Genomic DNA, 26650 nt, shown 5'->3' on the forward strand with positions numbered 1-26650 from the left:
TCGGCTTCGGGAGGGTCACCTCTGGTCCCTGCTCGGTTGGGGCGCTCCAAACAAGCAGATGGTCTCGACATGTTTCATGAGTTAAAACTCGCCGATCGAACGGTTAAGGCTGTTCGGGCTGCTGGCACCCCAAGCCACTCCGACCCCATGATGGTATCCCCACCCAAGAGTTGAGAGAAAACTCTGCACATCGTAGGCACCAAAATTTCAGACCAAAATCCCGGACAGGGTTCGGAACTAGTGGTTAGGAAGGCGGTGCATAAGAGATTCGCAAGCAGAAGACCGAAGACAGAGCCGAGACAGCGCCCTAGAGAGAGGGAGGCGGGTGAGGGCGGTGGTCACGAAGAGGAGGGTGGAACCAGGGGCGGTGAATCCCTGCCCGGTTCAGCACCGTGGGCAGCACTTGCGTTCTGCCCTCAACAAAGATGGCGGTCATGACTTCTATGTCGGCAGCTGACATGCGTGATGGCCTGTACCATAGGATTTGGAGCTCCGGGGCGGAGATGGAATGAACCATCGCAGCGGCCGGGAGCCATGTTGGAGCGGCGGGAGGCGGCAGCAGCGTCAGGGATGCTGTGGTGGGGGCGGCAAAAGCCGGGGCCGCTCGCCAAAGGGGCTCTGGCCGCGAAGTAGATGGTGCCCAGAGGGTGGCGGCGGCGTGGAGCGACAGGCCTAGAGGCAGGGGACTGGGGTGGCGGCAGGGGTCCGGGTGGGGGTCCGAGCAGCGAGGCGGGCCCAAGGCCTGGACCCGGGCGGAGGACAGTGGAGGCAGTGTGGGGAAGTGGGGGGTGATGGCGAGGCGGCATCCGTGGTGGGGTCTCAGGGGGCCGACGACCCCGCTACTCCTGCTCCTTTCCCTCCTCTCTTTGTTCCCTCTTAGCCGGGAGGAGCTGGGGGACGGTGGGGGCCACGGCTGGGATCCGGAGGTAGCTCCTGCTGCGGGACCAGGGGCGCGGATCGGCAACGGAGCCTTAGTTCTTTGTCCCGAGCCGCCCGGGGTCCGAGAGGATGGAGAGCCTGGCCTGGGAGTCAGGGAACCTGTCTTCGTGGGGCTCCGAGGGGGAAGGCAAAGCGCCCAAAGCGGTCGAGGGCCCCCGGAGCAGCCGGGGCTGGGAGCGGAATATGGGGTCAAGACATTTGGCAGCCGCGGGCGGGAGACCGGACAAGGACCAGGGTCTCTGTTATGCTGGCGCCCAGAGGTCTCCTCTTGCAGGCGGACAGGGCCTTTGCAAAGAGATAGTCTGTCACCAGAGGGTTTGTCCCCAGGGGTCCCAGGCCCGGAGAACAACCCTCCCTTCCCTTCGGACCTTCTGATTCGGCCCCGTAGTTCTCAGCCGGTGTCCTCTCAGAGGCATACTGGGAGAGGCTCCTCCCCAAAAGTGGGAACCACGCGCTGCTGCGGGGAACTGTCGGGACCAGGGCGCAGGGGTCAGAGCGAGAGAACTGCGACATCCCGAGCGAGGAGGACTGGCCCCCGGTCGGACCGCCCTCCCGGGGCCGTGGGATCTGGCCCCGGACTGGATTCAGCACCTCGCACAGCGAGGACAGCTCCCGCGTCTGGTTCAGCACCGCGCGAGTCTCGGACAGCTCCCGAGCCGACGCCCGAGCGCATGCGCTCCCGAGGTCTCTTCCGCCGCCGCTTCCTCCCGCAGCGCCCCGGGCCGCGCCCCCCTGGGGCCCCGGCCGGGCCTGGAGCCTGGAGAATACCCCTAGAGGGCCGGGCCCGCCCCCGTCGCGCCGCGAACCGCCACCCACAGTTTCCGCAGTACAACTACCAGGCACTAGTGCCGGAGAATGAGGCGGCAGGTACCGCGGTGCTACGCGTAGTGGCGCAGGACCCGGACACCGGAGAGGCCGGGCGCCTAGTCTACTCGCTGGCTGCGCTCATGAACAGCCGCTCGCTGGAGCTCTTCAGCATCGATCCGCAGAGCGGCCTTATCCGCACAGAGGCCGCTCTGGACCGCGAGAGCATGGATCGCCACTACCTGCGCGTGACGGCGCAGGATCACGGCTCGCCGCGCCTCTCTGCCACCACCATGGTGGCCGTTACAGTGGTCGACCGCAATGACCACGCGCCGGTATTTGAGCAGGCGCAATACCGGGAGACGCTTCGCGAGAACGTGGAAGAGGGCTACCCCATCCTGCAGCTACGTGCCACAGATGGTGACGCGCCCCCCAACGCCAACCTGCGTTACCGCTTTGTGGGGCCGCCAGCTGCGCGCGCCGCCGCCGCCGCTGCCTTCGAAATTGATCCGCGCTCGGGCCTCATCAGCACCAGCGGTCGCGTGGACCGCGAGCACATGGAAAGTTACGAGCTGGTGGTGGAGGCCAGCGACCAGGGCCAGGAGCCCGGGCCGCGCTCTGCCACAGTGCGTGTGCACATAACCGTGCTGGACGAGAATGACAACGCGCCCCAGTTTAGCGAGAAACGCTACGTGGCGCAGGTGCGCGAGGATGTGCGCCCCCATACGGTGGTGCTTCGCGTCACAGCCACGGACCGGGATAAGGATGCCAATGGACTAGTACACTACAACATCATCAGTGGTAACAGCCGCGGCCACTTTGCCATTGACAGCCTCACAGGCGAGATCCAGGTGGTGGCCCCTCTGGATTTTGAAGCAGAGCGAGAGTATGCCTTGCGCATCCGGGCTCAGGATGCAGGCCGCCCCCCGCTGTCCAACAACACCGGCCTGGCCAGCATCCAGGTGGTGGACATCAATGACCATACTCCTATCTTTGTCAGCACACCCTTCCAGGTCTCTGTCCTGGAAAATGCACCCCTGGGCCACTCAGTCATCCACATTCAGGCAGTGGATGCAGACCATGGAGAGAATGCCAGACTGGAGTATTCCCTAACTGGTGTGGCCCCGGATACACCCTTTGTGATAAACAGTGCCACTGGCTGGGTCTCTGTGAGCGGACCCTTGGACCGTGAGTCTGTGGAACATTACTTCTTTGGTGTGGAGGCCCGAGACCATGGCTCACCCCCACTCTCAGCCTCAGCCAGTGTCACAGTGACTGTGCTGGATGTTAATGACAATCGGCCTGAGTTCACCATGAAGGAGTACCACCTCCGACTGAATGAGGATGCGACCGTGGGCACCAGTGTGGTCAGTGTGACTGCTGTAGACCGTGATGCCAACAGTGCCATCAGCTACCAGATCACAGGAGGTAACACTCGGAATCGCTTTGCTATCAGCACCCAGGGGGGTGTAGGTCTGGTGACGCTGGCCCTGCCCCTGGACTACAAGCAGGAACGGTACTTCAAGCTGGTGCTAACTGCATCTGACCGTGCCCTTCATGATCACTGCTATGTGCACATCAACATCACAGATGCCAACACTCACCGGCCTGTCTTTCAAAGTGCCCACTACTCAGTGAGTGTGAATGAGGATCGGCCAGTGGGTAGCACTGTGGTGGTCATCAGTGCCTCTGACGATGATGTGGGTGAGAACGCTCGCATCACTTATCTCCTGGAGGACAACCTGCCCCAGTTCCGCATTGACGCAGACTCAGGGGCCATTACCCTGCAGGCCCCCCTGGACTATGAAGACCAGGTGACTTACACACTGGCTATTACAGCTCGGGACAATGGCATCCCACAGAAAGCAGATACTACTTATGTGGAAGTGATGGTCAATGATGTGAATGACAATGCTCCGCAGTTTGTGGCCTCCCACTACACAGGGCTGGTCTCCGAGGATGCCCCGCCTTTCACCAGTGTCCTGCAGATCTCAGCCACTGACCGAGATGCTCATGCCAATGGCCGGGTCCAGTACACTTTCCAGAATGGGGAAGATGGGGATGGAGATTTTACCATTGAACCCACCTCTGGCATTGTCCGCACTGTGAGGCGGCTGGATCGAGAGGCGGTGCCGGTGTATGAACTGACTGCCTATGCAGTGGACCGAGGTGTGCCCCCACTCCGGACTCCAGTCAGCATCCAGGTGACAGTGCAGGATGTCAATGACAATGCACCGGTCTTCCCAGCCGAGGAGTTTGAGGTGCGAGTGAAGGAGAACAGCATTGTGGGCTCAGTGGTGGCCCAGATCACTGCAGTGGATCCAGATGAAGGCCCCAATGCTCATATAATGTACCAGATTGTGGAGGGGAACATCCCCGAACTGTTCCAAATGGACATCTTCTCGGGAGAGTTGACAGCACTCATTGACCTGGACTACGAAGCTCGCCAGGAATATGTAATTGTTGTGCAGGCCACATCAGCCCCTCTGGTCAGTCGGGCCACTGTGCACGTCCGCTTGGTTGACCAGAATGACAACAGCCCTGTGCTCAACAACTTCCAGATCCTCTTCAACAACTATGTGTCCAATCGCTCGGACACCTTCCCCTCAGGCATCATTGGGCGCATCCCAGCTTACGATCCAGATGTCTCTGACCACCTCTTCTACTCCTTTGAGCGGGGCAATGAGCTGCAGCTGCTGGTGGTCAACCAGACCAGCGGGGAGCTCCGACTCAGTCGCAAGCTAGACAACAACCGCCCACTGGTGGCCTCCATGTTGGTGACTGTCACAGGTGAGAGGCGGGGGTTAATCAAAGAGCCAGTAACCTTAGCCTGTCAGGTCCTCAGGGCCCCCCACAAGGCACTTCAAACCAAAGAAGGGTTTCCAGGCTTTCCAAGTATCCCTTGAGCGCTGGGTAGCTGCACCCCACAGGATCTACCATAGGCCAGGTTAGAGTCATATAGTCTCTGCTTGGAGTCTTGAACAGTCTTCACAGAACCCCAAAGATTCTAGGGCGTTAGCAGACCTCATAAAGACTCTTAAAGAACTGTCTGCTTTATTAAATAATTATTTTATTTTTTAAATTTTGTTTTGGCTGTGCTGGCTTTTTTTTAGTTGTGGCAAGCAGGGGCTACTCTCTAGTTGCAGCATGCAGGCTTCTCATTGCAATCATTTCTCTTGTTGCAGAGCGTGGGCTCGGGGGCACTTGGACTTCAGTAGTTGAAGCACATGGGCTCAGTAGTTGTGCTTCTGGGCTCTAGAGCACAGCTCAATAAGTAGTGGCACATGCACTTAGGTGCTCTGTGGCATGTGGGTGCTTCCCAGATCAGGAATCAAATCCCAATTGTCTCCTGCATAGGCAGGAGGATTCTTTACCACTGAGTTACCAGGGGAGCCCAAGAACTGTCTGTTTGTTAATCTAGGGATTGCTTCCCTCCTTCTGAAAGGCTGGAGTAATGCTCTAGATGTCCCAGGAAAAGCCAGCATCATACCCCTGTTCAGATGAAGGGTTACTTTGGGTCCATACTGACCTTCAGCCTGTGGAGAAGAGGGAGGCCAGTCATTTTGTGGTCGGGAACAGCATCTTCCTTTGGCAGCTTCAGACAGAGAGCAGACCCATATTAGCCTGGCTGCTGTCGATGAGGCTGACTAAGGCCCTGCCCTTTGGGAGAAAGTCTGGAGATCCACTTATCTCTTCTGCAGCCATGGACCAAGGCGACGCTTTCACAAACTGTTCCCTCAAAGGAGAGCTCAGGTGGAAAAAGCTCTTGCAGGCCTAAATACTGGAGGCTGCAGGGGTTGGGACAGACTTTACCGGTGCTTATTTTCCAATTCTGGAGCATAGGACTCCTGACACTGCCAAAGAAGGCACGTCTTCATTCATTCCTCAATTCCCTGAAGAACAAACCCTGTCGGCCACCCAGTGTGTGGAGACAAGGCATATAAGCACCTCATTCTCATTTCTGAGGGTGGCCACTGAAATTGCAGGACCCAGGTCTGGGGTGATGGGCAGCTTGCTGATCCAAGAATGCTGTGGAGGAGGTCAGGGTCCAAGATTCTCTTAGAGAGGAGCTTGCTGACCCAGGATTCTGGGAGATGCGGTTGAGTGGTCACAGAGCTAGGGACCCTTCTAGTGAACTGGGAAAGCAGTTGGCTAACCAGAGATAGAGAATAGGTTATCCTTCACCTGGAGGATATTCTTGGAGAGGATGTTTTGCTAGTTCTGCAGTGCTGGGGGATGGGAGGAAAGAAAGTCGGTCATCAGTGGCCTTGGCTCCTCTTTCTATCCTGATTGGCCTGCTGATCATGATAACCTGAGGAAGGGTGGGTTACTGATCACGTAGGGACCATCTTGTGTGTTGTTGGAGGAATGACCTGCTGACCCATGGGCACTACTGGGGGGCAGAGAGTGGGTGGGTTGATCCCTGGCTCAGGCCCTTCCCCATGCTGGAGGGAGGGGACAGGAAGCAGTACATTGCTGACACCTTGGTGCTGAGAGAGTTGGTGATCACAAGCCCAGACCCTCTTGTGTCCTGGCAGGGTCAGGCCACTAACACAGAGGTGCTGGGGGACTGGGCCAGTAACCCTCCTCTGTCCCTGGGAAGGGCAGCCGCTGACCCCAGACTGACCTCTTCCCCCGCTTCTGCCGGCAGATGGGCTGCACAGCGTGACGGCCCAGTGCGTGCTGCGCGTGGTTATCATAACCGAGGAGCTGCTGGCCAACAGCCTGACTGTGCGCCTGGAGAACATGTGGCAGGAACGCTTCCTGTCGCCGCTCCTGGGCCACTTCCTGGAAGGCGTGGCTGCAGTACTTGCCACCCCCGCCGAGGACGTCTTCATCTTCAACATCCAGAACGACACGGACGTGGGGGGCACCGTGCTCAACGTGAGCTTCTCGGCGCTGGCACCCCGCGGGGCTGGAGCCGGCTCTGCGGGCCCCTGGTTCAGCTCCGAGGAGCTGCAGGAGCAGCTGTACGTGCGCCGCGCGGCGCTGGCCGCCCGCTCGCTGCTGGACGTGCTGCCCTTCGACGACAACGTGTGCCTGCGCGAGCCCTGCGAGAACTACATGAAGTGCGTGTCGGTGCTGCGCTTTGACTCCTCTGCGCCCTTCCTGGCCTCCGCCTCTACGCTCTTTAGACCCATCCAGCCCATTGCAGGCCTGCGCTGCCGCTGCCCTCCCGGTTTCACGGGAGACTTCTGCGAGACGGAGCTCGACCTCTGCTACTCCAACCCCTGCCGCAACGGCGGCGCCTGCTCACGGCGCGAGGGCGGCTACACTTGCGTTTGCCGGCCACGCTTCACAGGTGAGCAGGGCGCGGGGCTGGGTGAACATCAGGCAGAGTGGGGAGCGGAACTACAGTGCAAGTGAGCATTGGGCATCACTCTTGAGCCACCCGGGGTCGAGTTGGGCGCGGTTAGTCCAGAAGCGGTAGAACCTGGCAGAGAGGGAGCCTAAGGCCTCGAAGAAATAGAGGTCTTGGCTGGGCCAACTCCCTGGTGGCTCAGATGGTAAACAATCTGCCTGCAGTGCAGGAGACCTGGGTGGGGAAGATCCCCTGGAGAAGGGAATGGCTACCCACTCCAGTATTCTTGCCTGGGAAAGGACAGAGGAGCCTGGCAGGCTGGGGTCGCAAAGAGTCAGGCACCACTGAGCAACTAACAGTTTAACTGGGCAGAGGAAGAGGAGGGGGCGTGGCCCTGGGCAGGGGCGTGGCCGAAAGGGGAGAGAGGGCGGGGTCAGGTATAATAGGGGCGTGCCCACAGCCTGCGAGACTTTTCCATTTCTTGGCTCTCACCTGGAGATTGTGGCGTTCGGAGGGGCGGGGCCCGCTGGAGTCGGGGGCGGGGCGCGGTCTGACCCCGCCTCTACCGCCGACTTGACCCCTAGGCGAAGACTGCGAGCTGGACACGGAGGCCGGACGCTGCGTCCCGGGTGTCTGCCGCAACGGGGGCACCTGCACCAATGGGCCGGACGGCGGCTTCCGCTGCCAGTGCCCGGCGGGCGGTGCCTTCGAGGGTCCGCGCTGCGAAGTGGCCGCGCGCTCCTTCCCACCCAGCTCTTTCGTCATGTTCCGCGGCCTTCGACAGCGCTTCCACCTCACGCTGTCCCTCTCGTAGGTGCTCGCCCGCATCTGCACGCCCTCACGGGGTCCCCACCACCTCCAAGACCCAAGTCCTGACTGCCCCCAACCTGGCGTCCCATGGGACACCACCCCTTCCCCTCCCTCTCTCATCACTTCCTCCCTCACCTAGTCTGGGTGGGCTCCCTCAGACCTTCTTGTCACAGGGATGGTGGGTGTGAGGAGGGGGTCTTGCTTGTGACGGGCCCTCCCCGACCCCAGGTTTGCCACGGTGCAGCCCAGTGGGCTGCTCTTCTACAACGGACGCCTGAACGAGAAGCACGACTTCCTGGCCCTGGAGCTTGTGGCTGGGCAAGTGAGGCTCACATATTCCACCGGTGGGTGCCCCCCACGGATCAGTGTAGGGGTGAGGGGTGCATGTGTGGGTGAGTTGGCTGGGGGTTGTGAGCCCCCCAGGCCCACCTGAACACGTCCCTCCACCCATGCCCAGCAGACCACCTTCTCTCTCCATGAAGTGTGTGCTTCTCCCACATGTCCAGAGGCACTCTGGTCTGGCCAGTGTGGCCAACAGCAGGGGGAAGTTATCTGATGCATCCAGGGTCACCTTGGGAGTAGCTGTGCTTGCATGACTGGGTAGGGGGAGGGGAGGCCTCGAAGCGCCAGACCAGCCTCCATACACATCCGCCCTGCAGGTGAGTCCAACACAGTGGTCAGCCCCACAGTTCCAGGGGGCCTCAGTGACGGGCAGTGGCACACAGTGCATCTGAGATACTACAACAAGGTGGGCACCGCCCTCAGCCTGGGAATATGGGGAAGGAGCTGGGATACCAGGTTCTGGGATAACAGGTGACCCCTGGGGGTCCTGTTGAGTGACGTGCCGGGTCTCTAGCCCCGGACAGATGCCCTGGGGGGTGCTCAGGGCCCCTCCAAGGACAAGGTGGCTGTGCTGAGCGTGGATGACTGCGATGTGGCTGTGGCTCTGCAGTTTGGGGCTGAGATTGGCAACTACTCGTGTGCGGCTGCCGGCACGCAAACAAGCTCCAAGAAGTGAGCTCCCCAGCCCCTGAGCCCCAAACCCCCTGCCTGCCAGAGTCCACCCCCACACTTCCAATACCGCCTCCAAACTCCCCATCCTTCCCCAAACCACCAGATTTTCCTTTCCTCACTAGAACGCTGAAACCTCACCTCACCTTAGCCCCCATCTCTGTGTTCTACCCTGGACTCCCCACTTGTACACATTCCCCCAGTCACCCACTCCTCCAAATTCTCTACTTTCTTGGTCTCTCTAATGCCCCACAGCCCCACGTGACCCCCATCACCTGCCCCCAGCCACCCTTCTGCCTCCCTTTTTCATCCTCAGCCTCAGCCTCTTCTACCTTTCCCCAGACCATCTGCCCGTCAGAAACTCTCCTTTGCACCCCCACAACTGAAGTCAGGTCCCAGTTCCTCCTCAGCCTGATCTTACCCTCCCCATTCGATCACCTTACCCTCTGAGTCCTACCCCCTCCATTTCCTATCCCACCCCAACCCAGCAGCAAACCTACCCTGGCCCCAGTCCCACCAATGACCTGGACCCCTGACCCCCAGGTCCCTGGACCTGACAGGCCCTCTGCTCCTGGGGGGTGTCCCCAACCTTCCCGAGAACTTCCCCGTGTCCCACAAGGACTTCGTTGGCTGCATGCGGGACCTGCATATCGATGGCCGCTGGGTGGACATGGCGTCCTTTGTCGCAAACAATGGCACCGTGGCAGGTAGGTCACGTCCCCATCATAGGGAAATGGCGGAGGGCTTTATGGACGGACTCGAACTCTGACCTCCTCCTTGTCTCCTTTTCTGGCAAGCACTCTGCTGCAGTCTGGCCTTTAGGACCTGCGTCCTACCAATTCCACCCCCTGCGAGAACAGGGGGCTGAGATCTTGGGCCCTTTCAGCCCCCCTGGGCCCTGTGTTTTGTCCAGCGCTCATGCCCTCTCTCGTGTTCGCATGTCCTGTCTCTACTTTCCTCTCCCAGGCTGCCAGGCCAAGCTGCACTTTTGTGACTCCGGCCCCTGCAAGAATAATGGCATCTGCTCAGAGCGCTGGGGTGGCTTCAGCTGTGACTGCCCGGTGGGCTTTGGAGGCAAAGACTGTCGGCTCAGTGAGTGGGCAGCCCGGGGCAGGAAGGGCCTGTGGAGTATAGCTTCTGTTCTCGAGGTGAAGCCTGTGACTCCGCTCCTTTTATCCCACCAGCTATGGCCCATCCCCACCATTTCCGTGGCAATGGAACACTGAGCTGGGACTTTGGAAACGATGTGGCCGTGTCTGTGCCGTGGTACCTGGGGCTGGCATTTCGGACGCGGGCGAAGCAGGGGGTCCTGATGCAAGTCCAGGCTGGGCCACATAGCACACTCCTCTGTCAGGTGGGTCTGTCCTCCTGAGCCCTTCCCTAGACCCTCGGCTCTCGATCTCTGAGGCCACCAGCACCATTCCTGTGGTTTTAGGCCTGGTCCCGGGTGGCTCAGATGATAAAACATCTGCCTGCAATGCAGGAGACCTGCATTGGATCCCTGGGTTGGGAAGATCCCCTGGAGAAGGAAATCACAACCCACTCTAGTGTTCTTGCCTGGAGAACCCCATGGAGAGAGGAGCCTGGCAGGCTACAGTCCATGGGGTTGCCAACAGTAGGACCTGACTGAGAGACTAGGTGCATGGGCACACACACACACACACACACAGAGCATACTTCTCTGCTAGGAGCACTGATCACACTTGACCCTGCTCTCGACCTTGGCCCTTGACCCTCTTCCCCACTATCATATCCTCTGCAGGTGCAGAGTCCCAGCCGACCTCTCCCCTGCCACCTGCACTAATCCATGACCTCTGCCCCTTAACGTCACTCTCAGAAGCATAGAGTGCCCTGGCACAGGGCCCTCCGTGCCAAATATAGCCTGTTCCTCTTGTGCTGACCTCTGCTCTTTGTGACCTCTGAAGCCCCAGACCCCACCTCCTGACACTCCCGGCCCCAGCCCAGTGTGGGGCTCTGACCCCAGGGCTGTGCCTCTCTGCCCACAGCTGGATCGGGGGTTGCTGTCTGTAACAGTGACCAGGGCCTCAGGCCGGGCTGCCCACCTCCTCCTGGACCAGGTGCTAGTCAACGACGGCCGGTGGCATGATCTGCGGCTGGAGCTGCAGGAGGAGCCAGGTGGCCGGCGGGGCCACCATGTCCTCATGGTCTCCTTGGACTTCAGCCTCTTCCAGGTCTGACTGCTAACCTTGGGGTGGTCCATTCTTAGCCTTCCAACCAGACCCACCTCATCAGACCCCACTCAGTCCAACTCCTCTTCTTCCATCCACTGCACATAGTCTGATGTTGTCCCCTGAATCCCCCTCCTCAGGTCCTTGCTTTAAGCCCACCCTGCTCCGCCCTCCTCATGTCAGGGAGGCTATGCAGATTTCGAGCCTGGTCTTGGGGTACCTCTGTAGCCAGCACTTTGCCAAACGTCTTCTGGTCTCCAGATCGTCCCAGCTCAGAATCATGGAATTTCAGGGTCTGTTCAGGGTCCAGGAGAGAGGGGCCTGTCCAGAGCCCAGCTCTCGACCAAACCTTCCTGTCACTCATCCCCTGTGCTTCAGCAAGTCCTCTGTACTCCATCTCATGCCCAGACCAGCCCCCTGGTCCAGAGGGCCAGAGCATGCTAATGCAGGGCTAGGATAAGGCCAAGGCTGACACTGGGGTAGGGCAGGGGTTCATCGGTCCCCCTTCACCCCCAGTGCTGACTGTCCCCTTCCCCCAGGACACTTTGGCGGTGGGGAGTGAGCTGCAGGGCCTGAAGGTAAAGCGACTCCATGTGGGAGGCTTGCCCCACAGCGCTGAAGAGGAGGCTCCTCAGGGTCTGGTTGGCTGTATCCAGGTGAGGGTCAGCGTGCAAATATGAGGTGGGGCATTAGGGTGAATGGTCAGAGGTCAGGGGTGCCTTGAGGCCTGAGATACTGCATTCCCCTGGAGGTTGGCATAGGGATGGTGGTGACCAGAGCCAGCAGAGACAGGTCGAGCCTTTCTGTGCTGTTGGAGGTGAGAGTCCAGCTTAGATTATCAAGGGTCATTAGAGGCCTGTGTCAGGGAGAGCATAATCAGGGGTCTCATGGTGGCACTAAATGGGAATATTGGGTCAGGGCTTAGGGTACCCACTCTAGCATTCTTGCGTGGAGAATTCCATGGACAGAGGGGCCTGGCGCGCTACAGTCCATGGAGTCACAAAGAGTCGGACACAACTGAGCGACTAAGCACACGGGGGTCTGTAGGGAGATTGCATGTCGGGGTCATCAGACCATGTGGGTGGCTCTGCTGGACTCGGGGCTGAGGTGCTCTGACGTGGGTCTCACCCTTGCCGGCTCTGCCCTTAGGGAGTATGGCTTGGCTCCACACCTTCGGGGTCCCCAGCCCTGCTTCCCCCAAGCCACCGAGTGAACGTGGAGCCCGGCTGTGTCGTGACCAACGCCTGTGCCTCTGGGCCCTGCCCGCCCCGTGCTGACTGCCGAGACCTCTGGCAAACCTTTTCCTGTACTTGCTGGCCAGGTGGGGCCTGGATGGGGGTTACCTGCTGGCTTGGTGGGGCCTGGGTGGGGACAGGGTAATCTGGGGCTCATGGTGAGGATTGGGGAATCTGGAGAGGAGGCAGGGTCTGAGAAGGACAGGAGCCTGCTTCCTCCCATGCTCTGTGGCCGGTGTCCTCAGCTCCCTGACCCAACCCTCAGGTTACTATGGCCCAGGCTGTGTGGACGCCTGCCTCTTGAACCCCTGTCAGAACCAGGGGTCATGCCGGCATCTCCCGGGGGCCCCCCATGGCTATACCTGCGACTGCATAGGTGGCTATTTCGGGCACCACTGTGAACACAGGTAAGGGGCTGGGGGCTGAGGTGATGGAAAGAGCTGGAGAGGGTTAGGGAGGGTCACTGAGATATGGCAGAGGCATCTCATCTGGTTCTCCACCCCAGGATGGACCAGCAGTGCCCGCGAGGCTGGTGGGGGAGCCCAACGTGTGGCCCTTGCAACTGCGATGTTCACAAGGGCTTTGACCCCAACTGCAACAAGACAAATGGGCAGTGTCACTGCAAGGTGCGCCTGGCCCCTGACCTTTTAACTCTGTCGTAGACATTCTGTGATTGTTATCCAGCTTGCAGACTTCTGCCACCTGACTCAGCCCCTGACCCCTTACCCCTGCCCTGTGACCTAACTGCCACTTCTTATCCTTGACATCTGATCCCTCCCTTACATTTCCCTTGAGGCCTGTCTTCCTTCTGGCCTGTGAGCACTGTTCTCCCGACCCTTTGCCCTTGATTCCACCCACTCCCCAAGCCCTGATCTGAAATCCTCATTTTAAGCCCTGACCCCTGACCTCCGGCCCCTGACCCTTTCTCAAACAGGAGTTCCACTACCGACCGCGGGGCAGCGACTCATGCCTGCCATGTGACTGCTACCCAGTGGGCTCTACCTCACGTTCCTGCGCCCCCCACAGCGGGCAGTGCCCCTGTCGCCCAGGAGCCCTTGGCCGCCAGTGCAACAGCTGTGACAGTCCTTTTGCAGAGGTGACAGCCAGCGGCTGCCGGGGTGAGCAAGCTCCACGTGCAGCAGGCTGGCTCTGGCATGTTGCCACCAAGTCCCATGGCATGCTTGGCTCTCTGGGTAGGGGCTCTGGGTGACTTCTTGTGCCACCCGGGGGCTCCCACATTGGCCCCAAGTATTTTGGTGGGCTGTCACAGAATCTGAAAGGCCAGCTCCCCTGAGGCCAGCAGCAGAGTGCTAGGCTGTGGGCCTGGGGTAGGTGAGGGGTCAGCGGATGAGGCCGTCCCTGGCCCCAGCCCCTGGCTGCCTGCCTCACTGTCTTCTTCTTCCCTAGTGCTCTATGACGCCTGCCCCAAGTCCCTGAGATCCGGTGTGTGGTGGCCGCAGACCAAATTTGGTGTCTTAGCCTCAGTGCCGTGTCCTCGGGGGGCCCTAGGTGAGTACGTGGGGGACAGGCACATTGCTAAGGGTGGCGATCGGCCTGTCCTCTGACCACCTCTTTTCCTGAGTTGGTTGGCCTTGTTCCTGCCAAGAGGTGGGAGTGGGGTGGGGGGCGACATTGGTCCCTCATTACCTCTTTGGGGCTCTGGCTCCCTCCCCCCAACCCTCACTGAGCCTCCATCTGTTTCTCTTGGCTTCTGGGCAGGATTGCGGGGTGCAGGTAAGGGGTACGTGTTTGCTCAGGTGCGCTGCCCCCTCCCACTGCCGGAGCTTTTGCAGACCCCTCCTGCTGCCTGAAGTCCCTGCAGACCCCTCCCCACTGCCTGAGGTCTCTAAAAGCTCCTCCCAACTGCTCGAAGTCCCTGGAGGCCCTTCCCCCCACACATACACTTTCCTAAGGTCCTTGTAGACTCCTGCTCAGTTCCTCAGCTTCCTGCAGGCCTCTTTCTACTGCCCGAGGTCTTGAAAGATCTCTGCCCTCCAATGGAGGACCCCACAGACCCCTCCCCGCTGCTTGAGGTCCCCGCCACGGCTGGACCAAAGCTGTCTGCGTGTGCATGCTCTCGTGTGTGTTTTCCTGTGCCTGCGCACGTGTCTATGTCTGTCTTTTGGGAAGGGGTCTCTGTGTTTAAGACAGTGTCCCTCTTGCTGGTGGGTGACAAGCTCTCTTAAGGGCCAGGTCAATTTCATTCAACTCTCATTCCAGTCTCACAGATTAAGGAGAGATGGCAGCAAAGTCACTGGAGCAGTTGAATTTTGTGTGCAAATTTTGATCCCCACCCTATTTTGGTCACAAAATTCTACTGGAAAACCTGGTCCGTGTGTGTGTGTGTGTGTGTGTGTGTGTGTGTGTGTGTGTGTGAAAGGGAGAGACAGAGGGAGCATTGTGTGTCTGTGTGTTTGTCCTGGGTCACACAGCATCCACTTGTGTGTAGGTGTGAGCATTGGCTTGTGTGTTTGGATGCGTGCACACACACACACACACACACACACACACACACACACACACACACACAGGGTTTCCCTGGTAGTTCAGCTGGTAAAGAATCCTCCTGCAATGCAAGAGACCCGGTTTGACTTCTGGGTCGGGAAGATCCCCTGGAGAAAGGATAAGCGAGCCACTCCAGTATTCTTGGGCTTCCCTGGTGGTTCAGTCGGTAAAGAATCCACCTGCAGTGTGGGAGACCTGGGTTCAATCCCTGGGTGGGGAAGATCTTCTGGAGGAGGGGATGGCAGCCAACTCCAGTATTCTGGCCTGGAAAAATCCCCAAGGACAGAGGAGCCCAGTGGCCTGCAGTCCATGGGGTCACAAAGAGTCAGACACAATTGAGCGCAACACAGCACATACACACAGTCCCGCCCTTGTGTTCTTTCTGTCATGGCTGTTTGAAATGGCCCCCAGACCTCTAGGAATTGACTGATAAGCGCCTGGGGCCAATCTGGGCTGGGGATTGGGTCTTCTCCATCCGGGGGAGCAGCCTGGATGCCTACTCCCTGGACCCTGCATCAGAGCTTCCCCTGGGGTAGAGAAGAGTGCTGTGGTTGCCTCCTCAGTGAAGGGGTCCAGGCCCCAGGACTGATCGAGGGTCACCTGCCTTCAGGTGCGGCCGTGCGGCTATGCGACGAGGACCGGGGTTGGCTGGAGCCTGACCTCTTCAACTGTACCTCCCCGGCCTTCCGAGAACTCAATCTGCTGGTGAGACTGCCTGCACCTTGCCCTGCACACAAGACTGGCCCCAGCAGTGGCCCTGGCCCGTCTCCCCAGGCCCGTGGCGGGCCCCACACATCATGCCCCAGCCCTTGACATCCTGGGCTTTTCCGTGTGGCCCTTTAATCTGGCCAAACCCTTCTTCCCGTGAGGCTTTTGAGAAAGGCCCAAGGGACCACAGAGTGATCCCCTCTTCTTTATCTGGCAGCTGGATGGCCTGGAGCTGAATAAGACGGTCCTGGACACGGTGGAGGCCAAGAAGCTGGCTCAGAGGCTGCGGGAGGTGACCGGCCACACCGACCACTACTTCAGCCAGGACGTCCGAGTCACTGCCCGCCTGCTGGCCCACCTGCTGGCCTTTGAGAGCCACCAGCAGGGCTTCGGGCTGACAGCCACACAGGACGCCCACTTCAATGAGGTGGGGCTGCACCCAGGTCTCCTGATCTCCTGGCCCTGGACCCCTACCCCTCTTCTCAGGCCCCTCCTGATCCCTGGGAAGTGAAGGTCACGGGCTCTTTCTCCCGCCTTGTCCACTCCAGACCTACCCCCCCTGCCTACTGGGGCCCCCCTGAACACCTCACCAGACCCCTCAGGCACACCGTCACGTGTCCTCACCTGGCTGGGCCCACTTTCACCTCCCTCCTCCCAGAATCTGCTGTGGGCCGGCTCTGCACTGCTCGCTCCAGAGACTGGGGACTTGTGGGCCGCGCTGGGGCAGCGGGCCCCTGGGGGCTCCCCGGGCAGCGCCGGGCTGGTGCAGCGCCTGGAAGAGTACGCAGCCACGCTCGCGAGGAACATGGAACTCACGTACCTGAACCCCGTGGGGCTGGTGACACCCAACATCAGTATGTGGAGGGTGGGCTGGGACAGGGGGCTGTGAACTCAGACCCGGAGGTCCGAGGGGCGGGGGCTATGGATGGCAACATTAGTGGCTGGAGACTGTACTTGGCAGGGACACAGGCTCTGCGCTGGTAGCCGGGAGGCCATGTGGGTGGTGGGACTTGGGTCCAGGGTTGGGGGAGGTAGGAGGGGGAGATCCCTCAGCACAGGGCAGAGATCCTTGCTGGGTCTCACCCCTCTTCCTCCGGGGCAGTGCTCAGCATCGACCGCATGGAGCACCCCAGTCCCACCCGGGGCACCCGTCGCTACCCTCGTTACCACAGCAACCTTTTCCGGGGCCAGGATGCCTGGGACCCTCATACGCATGTGCTGCTGCCTTCCCAGGCCCCACGGCCATCCCCCGCTGAAGGTGAGAAGTCACCTCTGGGCCAGGTCCCATTTCCCTGCCCCACCTCCACCCAAAGGTGGACCCTGCGTGGCCCTCCTGTCTGACCCTTGCCCAGACCCTCCCCCTCGCCGCAAATGACCTCTCACAGGCCTGGATACTCGGGATTCAGCCCCCGGGGGCTGAGTTCTTCAATGGTGCCTGCTCCCTGCACTCCCTGGTTCTGGACCCTCAGAGAAGAGATTCCCATGCTTGATTCTGGTTCCCGGTCAGAGCTGGGTCTGTGGGTGCTTGGGGGTCAGAGGTCACTGACAGCGGCCCCTCCCTCTCCTCTGGCAGTTCTGTCTGGCAGCGGCAGCAGCATGGAAAATGCCACCACCTCAAGCATGGCGCCCCCACCAGCCCCTCCAGAGCCCGAGCCTGAGCCTGGGATCTCCATTGTCATCCTCCTAGTTTACCGCACCCTTGGGGGGCTGCTCCCTGCCCAATTCCAGGCCGAGCGCCGGGGCGCCAGGTACAAGTAGAGTTACCCCCAGGCCCCTCACCCCTGGGCTGCCCGCACACTCCAACCCAGCCTAGCCCCCCCATTTATGGTGGACAAACAAGCAGGTTCACCATCATCCAGAGACACGCCTGGCCCCGCTCCTGCTCTGCGAGTCTCGTCCATGCCGGGATCCACTGTGTCAATGTGTTTGGGGGACTAGATAGACACAGAGCCATAGCTGGGCCAGTCACATAAAGGATACAGGAGCCAGCCAGGCAGGCAGACTGGCTGATGAAGATGGGCTGACCAAAGGGGGCCAACCGGGGGCGTGCAGGGAGACACAAAGTCTACAGCTGCTTAGGCTGCAGGCTCCACTGTGCGCAGTGGGTCCAGAGCCCCTCAGCTGTAATTCTGCAGAACCAGGCCATGGACTCCTGGTGTTGAAGCTGCTCAGTGGAGGCTGAAGGGGTTCTCAGAAACAACACCCAGCCTGGGCACCCCAAGCTCTGGGCAAGGGAAGACAGGGAGGTGGGCAGCCAGAGCTTGGGAAAGCTGGCAGCGTCCAAGCCCAGGTGGGGTGTCTCCTCAGGGTTCCCCAGAACCCAGTTATGAACTCCCCGGTGGTCAGCGTGGCTGTGTTCCACGGACGCAACTTCCTAAGGGGTGTCCTGGAGTCCCCTATCAGCCTGGAGTTCCGCCTGCTACAGACAGCGAATCGCAGCAAGGCCATCTGCGTGCAGTGGGACCCGCCTGGCCCGTGAGGACCTCCGCTCTGGAAACCCTTGGTCCCCCTGGTAGCCCCTGGGAGGCCTGGCCTGCCCCTGGGGCCCCTACCCACGCCCCTGTGCTCCCAGACCCATGAGGAATGCGGCTCCCCAACTCCAGGCGCCCGCAGCCCCTCCCAGTGCCTCTCACACACCCCTGCCTGGCGACGGGGCTCTCTCCCGCGGGGCTGGTCGGTCTGACTGCGCTGTGGCCACAGGGCGGACCAGCACGGCTTGTGGACCGCACGGGACTGTGAGCTGGTGCACAGGAACGGGTCCCATGCACGGTGTCGCTGCAGCCGGACGGGCACCTTCGGGGTTCTCATGGATGCCTCCCCCCGTGAGGTGGGGCTGGGTTTGGGGAGTTGAGGGAGTGGGAGGGTCAAAGGGCAGGGGTGCCCGACAGCCCCTGTGACCCTGCGTGTCCCTGCAGCGGCTGGAGGGTGACCTGGAGCTGCTGGCGGTGTTCACCCACGTGGTCATGGCGGTGTCCGTGGCTGCGCTGCTGCTGACCGCGGCCATCCTGCTGAGTCTGCGCAGCCTCAAGTCCAACATGCGGGGGATCCATGCCAACGTGGCTGCCGCCCTGGGGGTGGCTGAGCTCCTGTTCCTGCTAGGGATCCACAGGACCCAAAACCAGGTGCAGGGGCTGGGGCGGGGGACCCACGTCCTGCTGACCTCATGGGGCCCAGGAAGGCGGAGGGGGCCAGAGTGCAGGGTCAGAGGTCAGGGGTGCTCAGTCACTTTGGGGCGGGATGCTGGGGTAGGGTGCGGTGGTTGGGGGGTCAGCGGTGGGGCGAGGCGGAAGAGGTCCTGATGCCCCCCCAACCCCCACCAGCTGCTGTGCACCGCGGTTGCCATCCTCCTGCACTACTTCTTCCTGGGCACCTTCGCGTGGCTCCTCGTGCAGGGGCTGCACCTCTACCGCATGCAGGTGGAGCCCCGCAACGTGGACCGCGGCGCCATGCGCTTCTATCACGCCCTGGGCTGGGGTGTGCCTGCCGTGCTGCTGGGTGAGGGCCCTGCTCCCTGGCCTGTCCAGACCTGTGACCCCAGACCTCCGTCCATCACATGGGCTGACCCCTGCCCCTGATCGTGACCCCAGCCTCAGCCCCCGTGCCACCTGTTCAGGGAGGAGCCTGCCCTGCCCCCACCCCAGCTTCTCCCCGGGTACGCGAGAGGGTTGGTCTGCAGCTCTGGAACACACCCCCTCCGTCCTGTCCCTTCTCCCCCTCAGGCCTGGCTGTTGGCCTGGATCCCGAGGGCTACGGGAACCCTGACTTCTGCTGGATCTCGATCTATGAGCCCCTCATCTGGAGCTTCGCCGGCCCTGTCATCCTCGTGCTCCTGGTGAGTACCCTCCGCTCAGTGCCGCCTTGTGCTCCCCTCAGTGGGACGGGGTGGGAGGTGGCCCTGCAGCAGGTGTGGTGGTATCGGCCGAAGGGTGCCAGGTGGCAGTCTGCAGGCTTCCTGGGCTCAGCCTCCTCTTCTGTTCCTGCCCGGCGGGCATGGAGATGGGAGATGTGGGCTCACAGACTCGGCTGCTCTCCCTACCTGTCTCTATCTTTCCGTCCCTCTCTGCCTCCCTTTGATGGACTTCCCTTTGTTGGACTTTGCCAACAAAGATCCGTCTAGTCAAAGCTATGGTTTTTCCAGTAGTCATGTATGGAAGTGAGAGTTGGACTATAAAGAAAGCTGAGTGCCGAAAAATTGATGCTTTTGAACTGTGATGTTGGAGAGGACTCTTGAGAGTCCCTTGGACTGCAAGGAAATCCAACCAGTCCATCTTAAAGGAAATCAGTCCTGAATATTCTTTGGAAGGACTGATGCTGAAGCTGAAACTCCAATACTGTGGCCACCTGATGCGAAGAGATGACTCGTTTGAAAAAACCCTGATGCTGGGAAAGATTGAAGGCGGGAGGAGAAGGGGACGACAGAGGATGAGATGGTTGGATGGCATCACCATCTCAATGGACATGGGTTTGAGTAAACTCCGGGAGTTGGTGATGGACAGGGAGGCCTGGCGTGCTGCAGTCAATGGGGTCACAAAGAGTCGGACACGACTGAGCAACTGAACTGAACTGCTTCCCTATCTCTGACTTTTTCTATGATTCTAAGCTCCTCTGTTTCTCCTTGATTTTGATCTAGGTGTTGTGTGTGTGTGTGTCTGTGTCTGTTTCTCATGGCTCTGCCTCTCTCTCTGTGAGTCTTAGTGTGTCTTCTGTCCCTGTCTCTGTCTGTCTCTCACTCTCTCTGTCTCTCTCTGCCCTACCCCTGATCCAAATGTCTGGCTGTGGGTCCAGATGAATGGGACCATGTTTCTCCTCGCGGCCCGCACGTCCTGCTCCACTGGGCAGAGGGAGGCCAAGAAGACCTCTGTGCTGTGAGTTAGCTGGCTGGGGGCGTGGGGGATTCTCAGAATGACAGCCCTCTCCTGGGTGGGGTTGGGGGGCTTCCTGGAGCAACCCTGATTCAGGCTGGGCTCCAGATTCTGGGTAGGGGGGTGAAGTCACCCTTCATCCCCTAGCCTGCGATCCCTCTCCCGTACCCTTGCCTTACCCTGGCCCCACACGTCTGTCTCCACCTGCTGTCTCTCCAGTCTCCCAAGGCCTGGATGGCTCAGTTTGCCCTTTGCCTTGCGTGTTTCCATGCGCCTTCTGTGCTTTCTCTCATGCCCCGCCTCCCAATTCCAGTCAGCTTTCCCCATGTCCCCTCATGGCCCCCTGAGTACTCCTGGTTCCGACTGTGACCTCCAGACTCCCCTAGTGTCCTCCTGAGACCCCCCACGTTTCTGTGTGAGTTCCTTTCCCTCCACTCCCCCTGCGTGTCCTCCCACGTGAGCCTGGCGTGACCCTCGCGTGTCCTGTGTCCTTTCACGTTCCCGCGGCAGGACCCTTCGCAGCTCCTTTCTGCTCCTTCTACTGATCAGTGCCTCCTGGCTCTTTGGCCTCCTGGCGGTCAACCACAGCATCCTGGCCTTCCACTACCTCCACGCTGGACTCTGTGGGCTCCAGGTAACCCTGGCACCCCCTCCCTGACTGTGGACCAGATGGGGCTTCAGTAGGGTGGGGCCCAGGGCCTTAACCCCAGGCCTGGAGCTGATGCCCACCTGGTGACTGACAGCTGACTGCTGCTGAGCCTGGACTGACCTTCATCAGTGCTGAGGCTCCTGGCCGCTTGCTGGTCCACAATGACCTTCACTGACTCCAGTCACTCATGACTTCTCCTACTTCTGTTGACTTTCCCTGAGTCCCTTACTGGGTCCCTCTGGGGGCTCCCCACTGCCTCACTCTCATCTGCAATGACTGATCCCACTAGCTGACCCGCAGTGACTTCCACTGGCCCTAGCCGACCCCCTCACCCCCTCTCATGGACCCTCACTGTCCCCTCTCTGATCCTTGCTGACCTGCAGGGCCTGGTGGTATTGCTGCTCTTCTGTGTCCTGAATGCAGACACGCGGGCTGCCTGGACACCAGCCTGTCTGGGCAGGAAGGCAGCGCCCGAGGAGGCCAGGCCGGCCCCTGGGACGGTGAGGGGCCCTCCAGGCGGAGGTGTCGGGGTGGGGGCCCCGGGAGGCCAGCGTTGGAGGCTTCCCCAGGGCTGGCTCACGCGCCTGTCTCCTTCACGCCCCAGGGGCCCGGCGCCTACAACAACACGGCCCTCTTCGAGGAGAGCGGCCTCATCCGCATCACCCTTGGCGCCTCCACCGTCTCCTCGGTGAGCAGCGCCCGGTCTGGCCGGACCCAGGACCAAGACAGCCAGCGGGGCCGCAGCTGCCTCAGGTGAGGGCAGGGGCCGCCTCGTGAGGGGCAGGCGGCCCGCGGCTGGCTCCCCCTGTCTTGGCCATCTCGGCCTCTGCTCTGCTGCCTCTGCCCCAGTGTCTTCTGCCACACACCCAGGGGCACCTTCTGAGCCATCCCGTGTGTGGCTGGCTGGGTACTCACAGGCGCCCCACCTCCACAGCACCCCGTCACATCCCTCTCTGATGGGGGCTCCTGCATTTCCAGGGACAACGTCTTGGTTCGACACGGCTCGGCGGCTGACCACACTGACCATGGCCTCCAGGCTCACGCTGGCCCCACTGACCTGGACGTGGCCATGTTCCATCGAGATGCTGGTGGAGGTGGGGGCCCGGGCCAGGGAGGAGGGACCCAAGAGGGTCTCTCCCCCGTTCCCCTTTCTTCTGCCCCCAGGTGGGAGCAGCAGCTGCCAGGGCTGGGGCAAGCTCCCCCAAGGTCACAGCTCCAGGAAGCACCTACCCACCCAGCCCTGGGTCTCCTGGCCACGTCCCAGTCCTGTTCCTGCCCCCTACTCCAAGCTTGCCCCACGTTCCCAGAGCCTCCCTCAAGACCCCCACGTCCCTCACCTCCCCCGGCCACTGCCGTATGTTCCTCCTGACCTTCCCCACTCCAGGCGCAGACTCCGACTCTGACAGTGACCTGTCCTTGGAGGAGGAAAGAAGTCTGTCCATCCCATCCTCGGAAAGTGAGGACAATGGCCGGACACGGGGCCGTTTCCAGCGTCCACTCCGCCGGGCAGCCCAGAGCGAGAGGCTCCTTACCCACCCCAAAGGTGATAGGATCCCTCTGACCCCATGGGTGACCAAGAGATACCCCATATTCCACTCGGGCATGACCCAGGAGCCCCACTGGCCCCTGAAGATTCCTGAGACTGACTTTGGGGTCATCGTGGGGTGCTCCCACACCTCTCCCCATCCAGCCTCCCAGCAGAGCTCTGCTGGCTAGAGACCCAGAAGGGGCCCAGGCAACAGATGAGCAAGGTCGGGGATGTTACAGGGGGACATGTCATCCCTCCTCTTCCCTGAGGGTTGGGGTTCAGCCTGGTCTTCCTGACCCCTTAGCCATTGGGTTCCCCCACCACCAGTATCTGTCTGCCTCCAGTCAAGAGTAGGGGGAGCTTACTAGTGCCTCAGTCCCTGGATGGTTCCATGCATCTCTGAGAGACACCCTCCCATTCCTACTGCTGCTGCTTGAGAAAAGCGAGATCTCAGGCGTCATTCAGGCTAGGGGGCTGCTGAGTCTGGATCGCAGGGGTTGTCAAACCCTGCGGTGACTCTTGACATCTACCCCGGCTCCGCAGACGTGGACGGCAACGACCTCCTGTCCTACTGGCCGGCGCTGGGGGAGTGCGAGGCTGCTCCCTGCGCCCTGCAGACCTGGGGCTCCGAAAGGCGCCTTGGGCTGGACACCAGCAAGGACGCGGCCAACAACAACCAGCCGGACCTGGCCCTGACCAGTGGTGATGAAACCTCCTTGGGTGGGGCCCAGCGCCAGAGAAAAGGTATGGAGCCCTCGGGGTTTCCCTGGGGGTCTAGTGGTTAAGGCTTCACTTCCAATGCAGGGAGTGTGTGGGTTCGATCCCTGGTTGGGGGAGCTAAGATCCTACATGCCCTGGCTGAAAAACCAAAACATAGAACAGAAGACTGACTTAAGCCTGTGCTCCAGGGACCCCTGGGAAGTGGCCAAGCCCTGAGCCAGAGGATTTCATCTTCTTAATCCAAACAGCCTCACAGAGACCCTGAGGGCTTGTCTCCCTCATGTGGGGGGTTCTGCTCCTCTACGCTGCTTCAGGGTCCCACGGGACAGCCCCATTCTGGCCTGAGACTTGCTTGCCCCACAGAGACCCCAGGGGCCACTCTTGCCTTAACTCAAGGGATTCCTCCCTGTCCCGCTGGAAGGTTTCTTCCCCCTGGTTGTGCTTTCCAGGGGCCCCAAGGGGTTGTTCCTGTCCCAGCTCAGGGGGGTCTCTGCCTCCACTCCTGCGTCACCCTGGGGACTGCTCCTGCCCCAACCCTGGGGATCTCTGTCCCTTTGACCCTGACCTGGGTGCTGCATCATTGCCAGGACCTGGGGGCTGCTCCTCCTCTGATCTTGGGGGGTGGTTTGCCCCTACCCCCACAGCATGGGGACCACCCCTGTCCTAAGACCAGGAATTACTGCCACCTCACTCTTACCCCTGTCCTGCAGCCTCTCTGGGACTCCCAGAAGTGGCCTCTGTATCCTCTCCCCAAAGGGTTTCTGCCCCCAAGTCCATGTCCCAGGGATCCCAGAGGCTGCTGCGTCCCTAGCCCCGGGGGAGTTCCTGGCCCCCAGACACACGCTGTCCCCCGTGTGTTCCTCCCGCAGGCATCCTGAAGAACCGGTTGCAGTACCCGCTGGTGCCACAGACCCGGGGCGCCCCTGAATTGTCCTGGTGCCGTGCTGCCACCTTGGGCCACCGTGCTGTGCCGGCTGCCTCTTACGGTCGCATCTGTGCTGGCGGGGGCACTGGCAGCCTGTCGCAGCCCACCAGCCGCTACTCTTCCCGAGAACAGCTGGACTTGCTCCTGCGGCGGCAGCTGAGCCGAGAGCGGCTGGAGGAGGCCCCCTCCCCGGTCCTGCGTCCTTTGAGCCGGCCAGGTTCCCAGGAACGCCTAGATGCCGTGCCAGGCCGCCCGGAGCCCAGGGATCGGGGAAGCACTCTACCACGGCGGCAGCCACCCAGGGACTACCCTGGTGCCACGGCGGGCCGCTTCGGGTCGCGGGATGCGCTGGACCGAGGGGCGCCCTGCGAGTGGCTGAGCACGTTGCCCCCGCCCCGTGGTGCCCGGGACCTTGACCCACAGCCCCCGCCTCTGCCCCTGTGTCCCCAGCGGCAACTCTCAAGGGACCCCCTCTTGCCATCCCGGCCCCTGGACTCTCTGTCCAAGCGATCGAACTCAGGGGAGCGGCTGGACCACGCACCTAGCCGGCACCCCTCACGAGAAGGCCTCGGGCCAGCCCCGCAGCTGCTCAGAGTTCGGGAAGACCCCCCCACTGGCCCTGGCCATGGCCCCTCCACAGAGCAACTGGACATCCTCTCCTCCATCCTCGCCTCCTTCAACTCCTCAGCTCTCTCGTCCTCCGTGCCGTCCTCAAGCACGCCCTCGGGCCCTCACACCACCGCCACACCTTCTGTCACGGCCTCTGCGCTTGGACCCTCCACACCTCGCTCCGCCACCTCCCACAGCATCTCGGAGCTGTCGCCAGACTCAGAGTAAGAGGCGTCCAGCCACCTGCTCACACCCCCGTCAGTTTAGGGCAAGCTCCCATGCACCCTGCCCTATATTCTGCCACCAGACAGGGTGGGGTTTGGCAGAGAGCGTGGGCTGCCCTGGGCTTGGCACAGCCAGGAAGCCACGGGCTGAGGGCAGAAGTCTGGCAGCGAGTGGGGTGATAAGCAGGAACTGGGTGGTTGTGTGACCTCGGCCTGCACCTCCTGGATTCAGGAGGAGAGTGAGGTGCCTTCCACAGAGCTTGAGCTCATGGAAGGGGGAGGGCAGGAGGTAGCCTGGAATGTGGAAGGGAAAGGGAGGAGAGGAGGAGTCTCTGCTTGGGAGCTTTGCTTAGGGTGGATAAGGAGAAGTCAGACATAGGGTCAGGCTGTGGAACTTCGGTTTGAGAGTGAATCATTCATTCTCTTACTCATTCAGTCTATATGAAGTTCCTCCTGCCTGTAGGCACTGTGGGGTGGGCCACAGAGGAATTGAGCTGGGACCTGGTGCATCTCAAGTATTTGTAGGGTAGAGGATGAAGCTGGGTACAGGAGTCAGAGAGAGTGGTGAGGAACCAGAAAGGACCAGGCCTTGGAAGCCAAAAGCAGAGCTGAGTTTTAAGGAGGAGGAACAGCTAGGCCAGGTTTTGTGGAGGTCCGTAGGGTGACAAAAGGCTTCAGAGGGAAGGAGACCCTGGGACTGGGGAAGGAGACCATCAGAACTTGAGCAGAGATGGGGGAGAAGACGGGAAGGAGAGGGTGCAGGAGATCTGAGGTGCCCAAGGCTCTGGAAGGATGCTGGGGTGGGGATGAGGGAGCTGGGAGCACCCCCTGGGCCCTCCTGCAGCCCAGCCTTGGGGTCTGACTGTTGGGGAGGGCTGGGAGGACCAAGCCGAGGCTCAGGGGGTGACCTCTCTGAGCCTGTTTCATCATCTGCAAAATAGGCCTGCGGTAGCAAACTTGTTGAGGTGTGGAGATCTGGGAGATTTTTTTTTGGTCAGGTGTTTAACAGAATCTGTACATAGTAGATGCTCACTCAGTGCTTGGAGAAAAGACATAGGTGGCCAGTCAAAGGGCCTTGCTGGTGAGTCTGGGTTCCAGAATGGGTGAAGGGCTCTAAGAACCGCAGAGTGGACACAAGGAGGCTGGGGACTAAGAGGAGAAGGTGATGGGGGAGGTGGCCTGGGTCAGGTATGGTGGATGTCCAGGGGGACCTGACTCTCAGCAGTCACCTTCGATCTCCACATTCAACTCCACAGAGTTCCCAGAAGTGAGGGTCACTCCTGAGGAGCGGCTGAGCAGAAGAAGACCAGCGGAGGGTGATGGAGGATCTGGGCTAACAAAAGAGACTCCGGGACTTGGGGGCCAATCCCGGGGCAGCCTCCCACAGCCCTGCTCCCAGCTCTCCCTGTTGCTGTAGCGCTGACTGTCCATGCTCCTCTGTGAGCGTGTGCAAGCGTGTAACAGGTGCGGAGAGCAAGGGAGCTGGAGGGAGGACTTTTATACATTTTGTACCTTTGTAACCAGAGAGATATGTTTATGTTATTTTTCAGCTTTTCTGTCTCCCGGGGTTCTAAGGCTGGGCTGGGAGGGGGAGGGGGACAGAGGGGAAAGAGGTGCAGAGTTTGGGCCC

General features: G+C 60.7%; 1 protein-coding gene across 1 annotated transcript; it reads left to right on the plus strand.

Moving 5' to 3' along the window:
- Positions 1 to 791: 791 nt before the first annotated feature.
- On the plus strand, positions 792 to 26596 carry CELSR3 (cadherin EGF LAG seven-pass G-type receptor 3). The gene is made up of 35 exons (XM_061128668.1): positions 792 to 4533; positions 6395 to 7045; positions 7630 to 7855; positions 8084 to 8199; positions 8515 to 8603; positions 8712 to 8869; positions 9410 to 9573; positions 9833 to 9958; positions 10051 to 10220; positions 10873 to 11058; positions 11595 to 11711; positions 12205 to 12376; positions 12556 to 12697; positions 12796 to 12916; positions 13225 to 13408; positions 13698 to 13799; positions 15406 to 15500; positions 15721 to 15930; positions 16162 to 16357; positions 16606 to 16761; positions 17077 to 17251; positions 17811 to 17978; positions 18204 to 18330; positions 18419 to 18625; positions 18824 to 18998; positions 19223 to 19335; positions 20289 to 20368; positions 20876 to 20999; positions 21398 to 21514; positions 21619 to 21767; positions 21993 to 22108; positions 22399 to 22557; positions 23086 to 23286; positions 24132 to 25020; positions 26277 to 26596. Exons 1-35 carry the CDS (start codon positions 792 to 794, stop codon positions 26302 to 26304), a joined length of 9951 nt encoding a protein of 3316 aa, XP_060984651.1. The 3' UTR covers positions 26305 to 26596.
- Positions 26597 to 26650: the final 54 nt, after the last annotated feature.

Source organism: Dama dama, chromosome 24 (genome assembly GCF_033118175.1).
Source record: "Dama dama isolate Ldn47 chromosome 24, ASM3311817v1, whole genome shotgun sequence".
In the NCBI taxonomy this organism is placed as follows: Eukaryota; Metazoa; Chordata; class Mammalia; order Artiodactyla; family Cervidae; genus Dama; species Dama dama.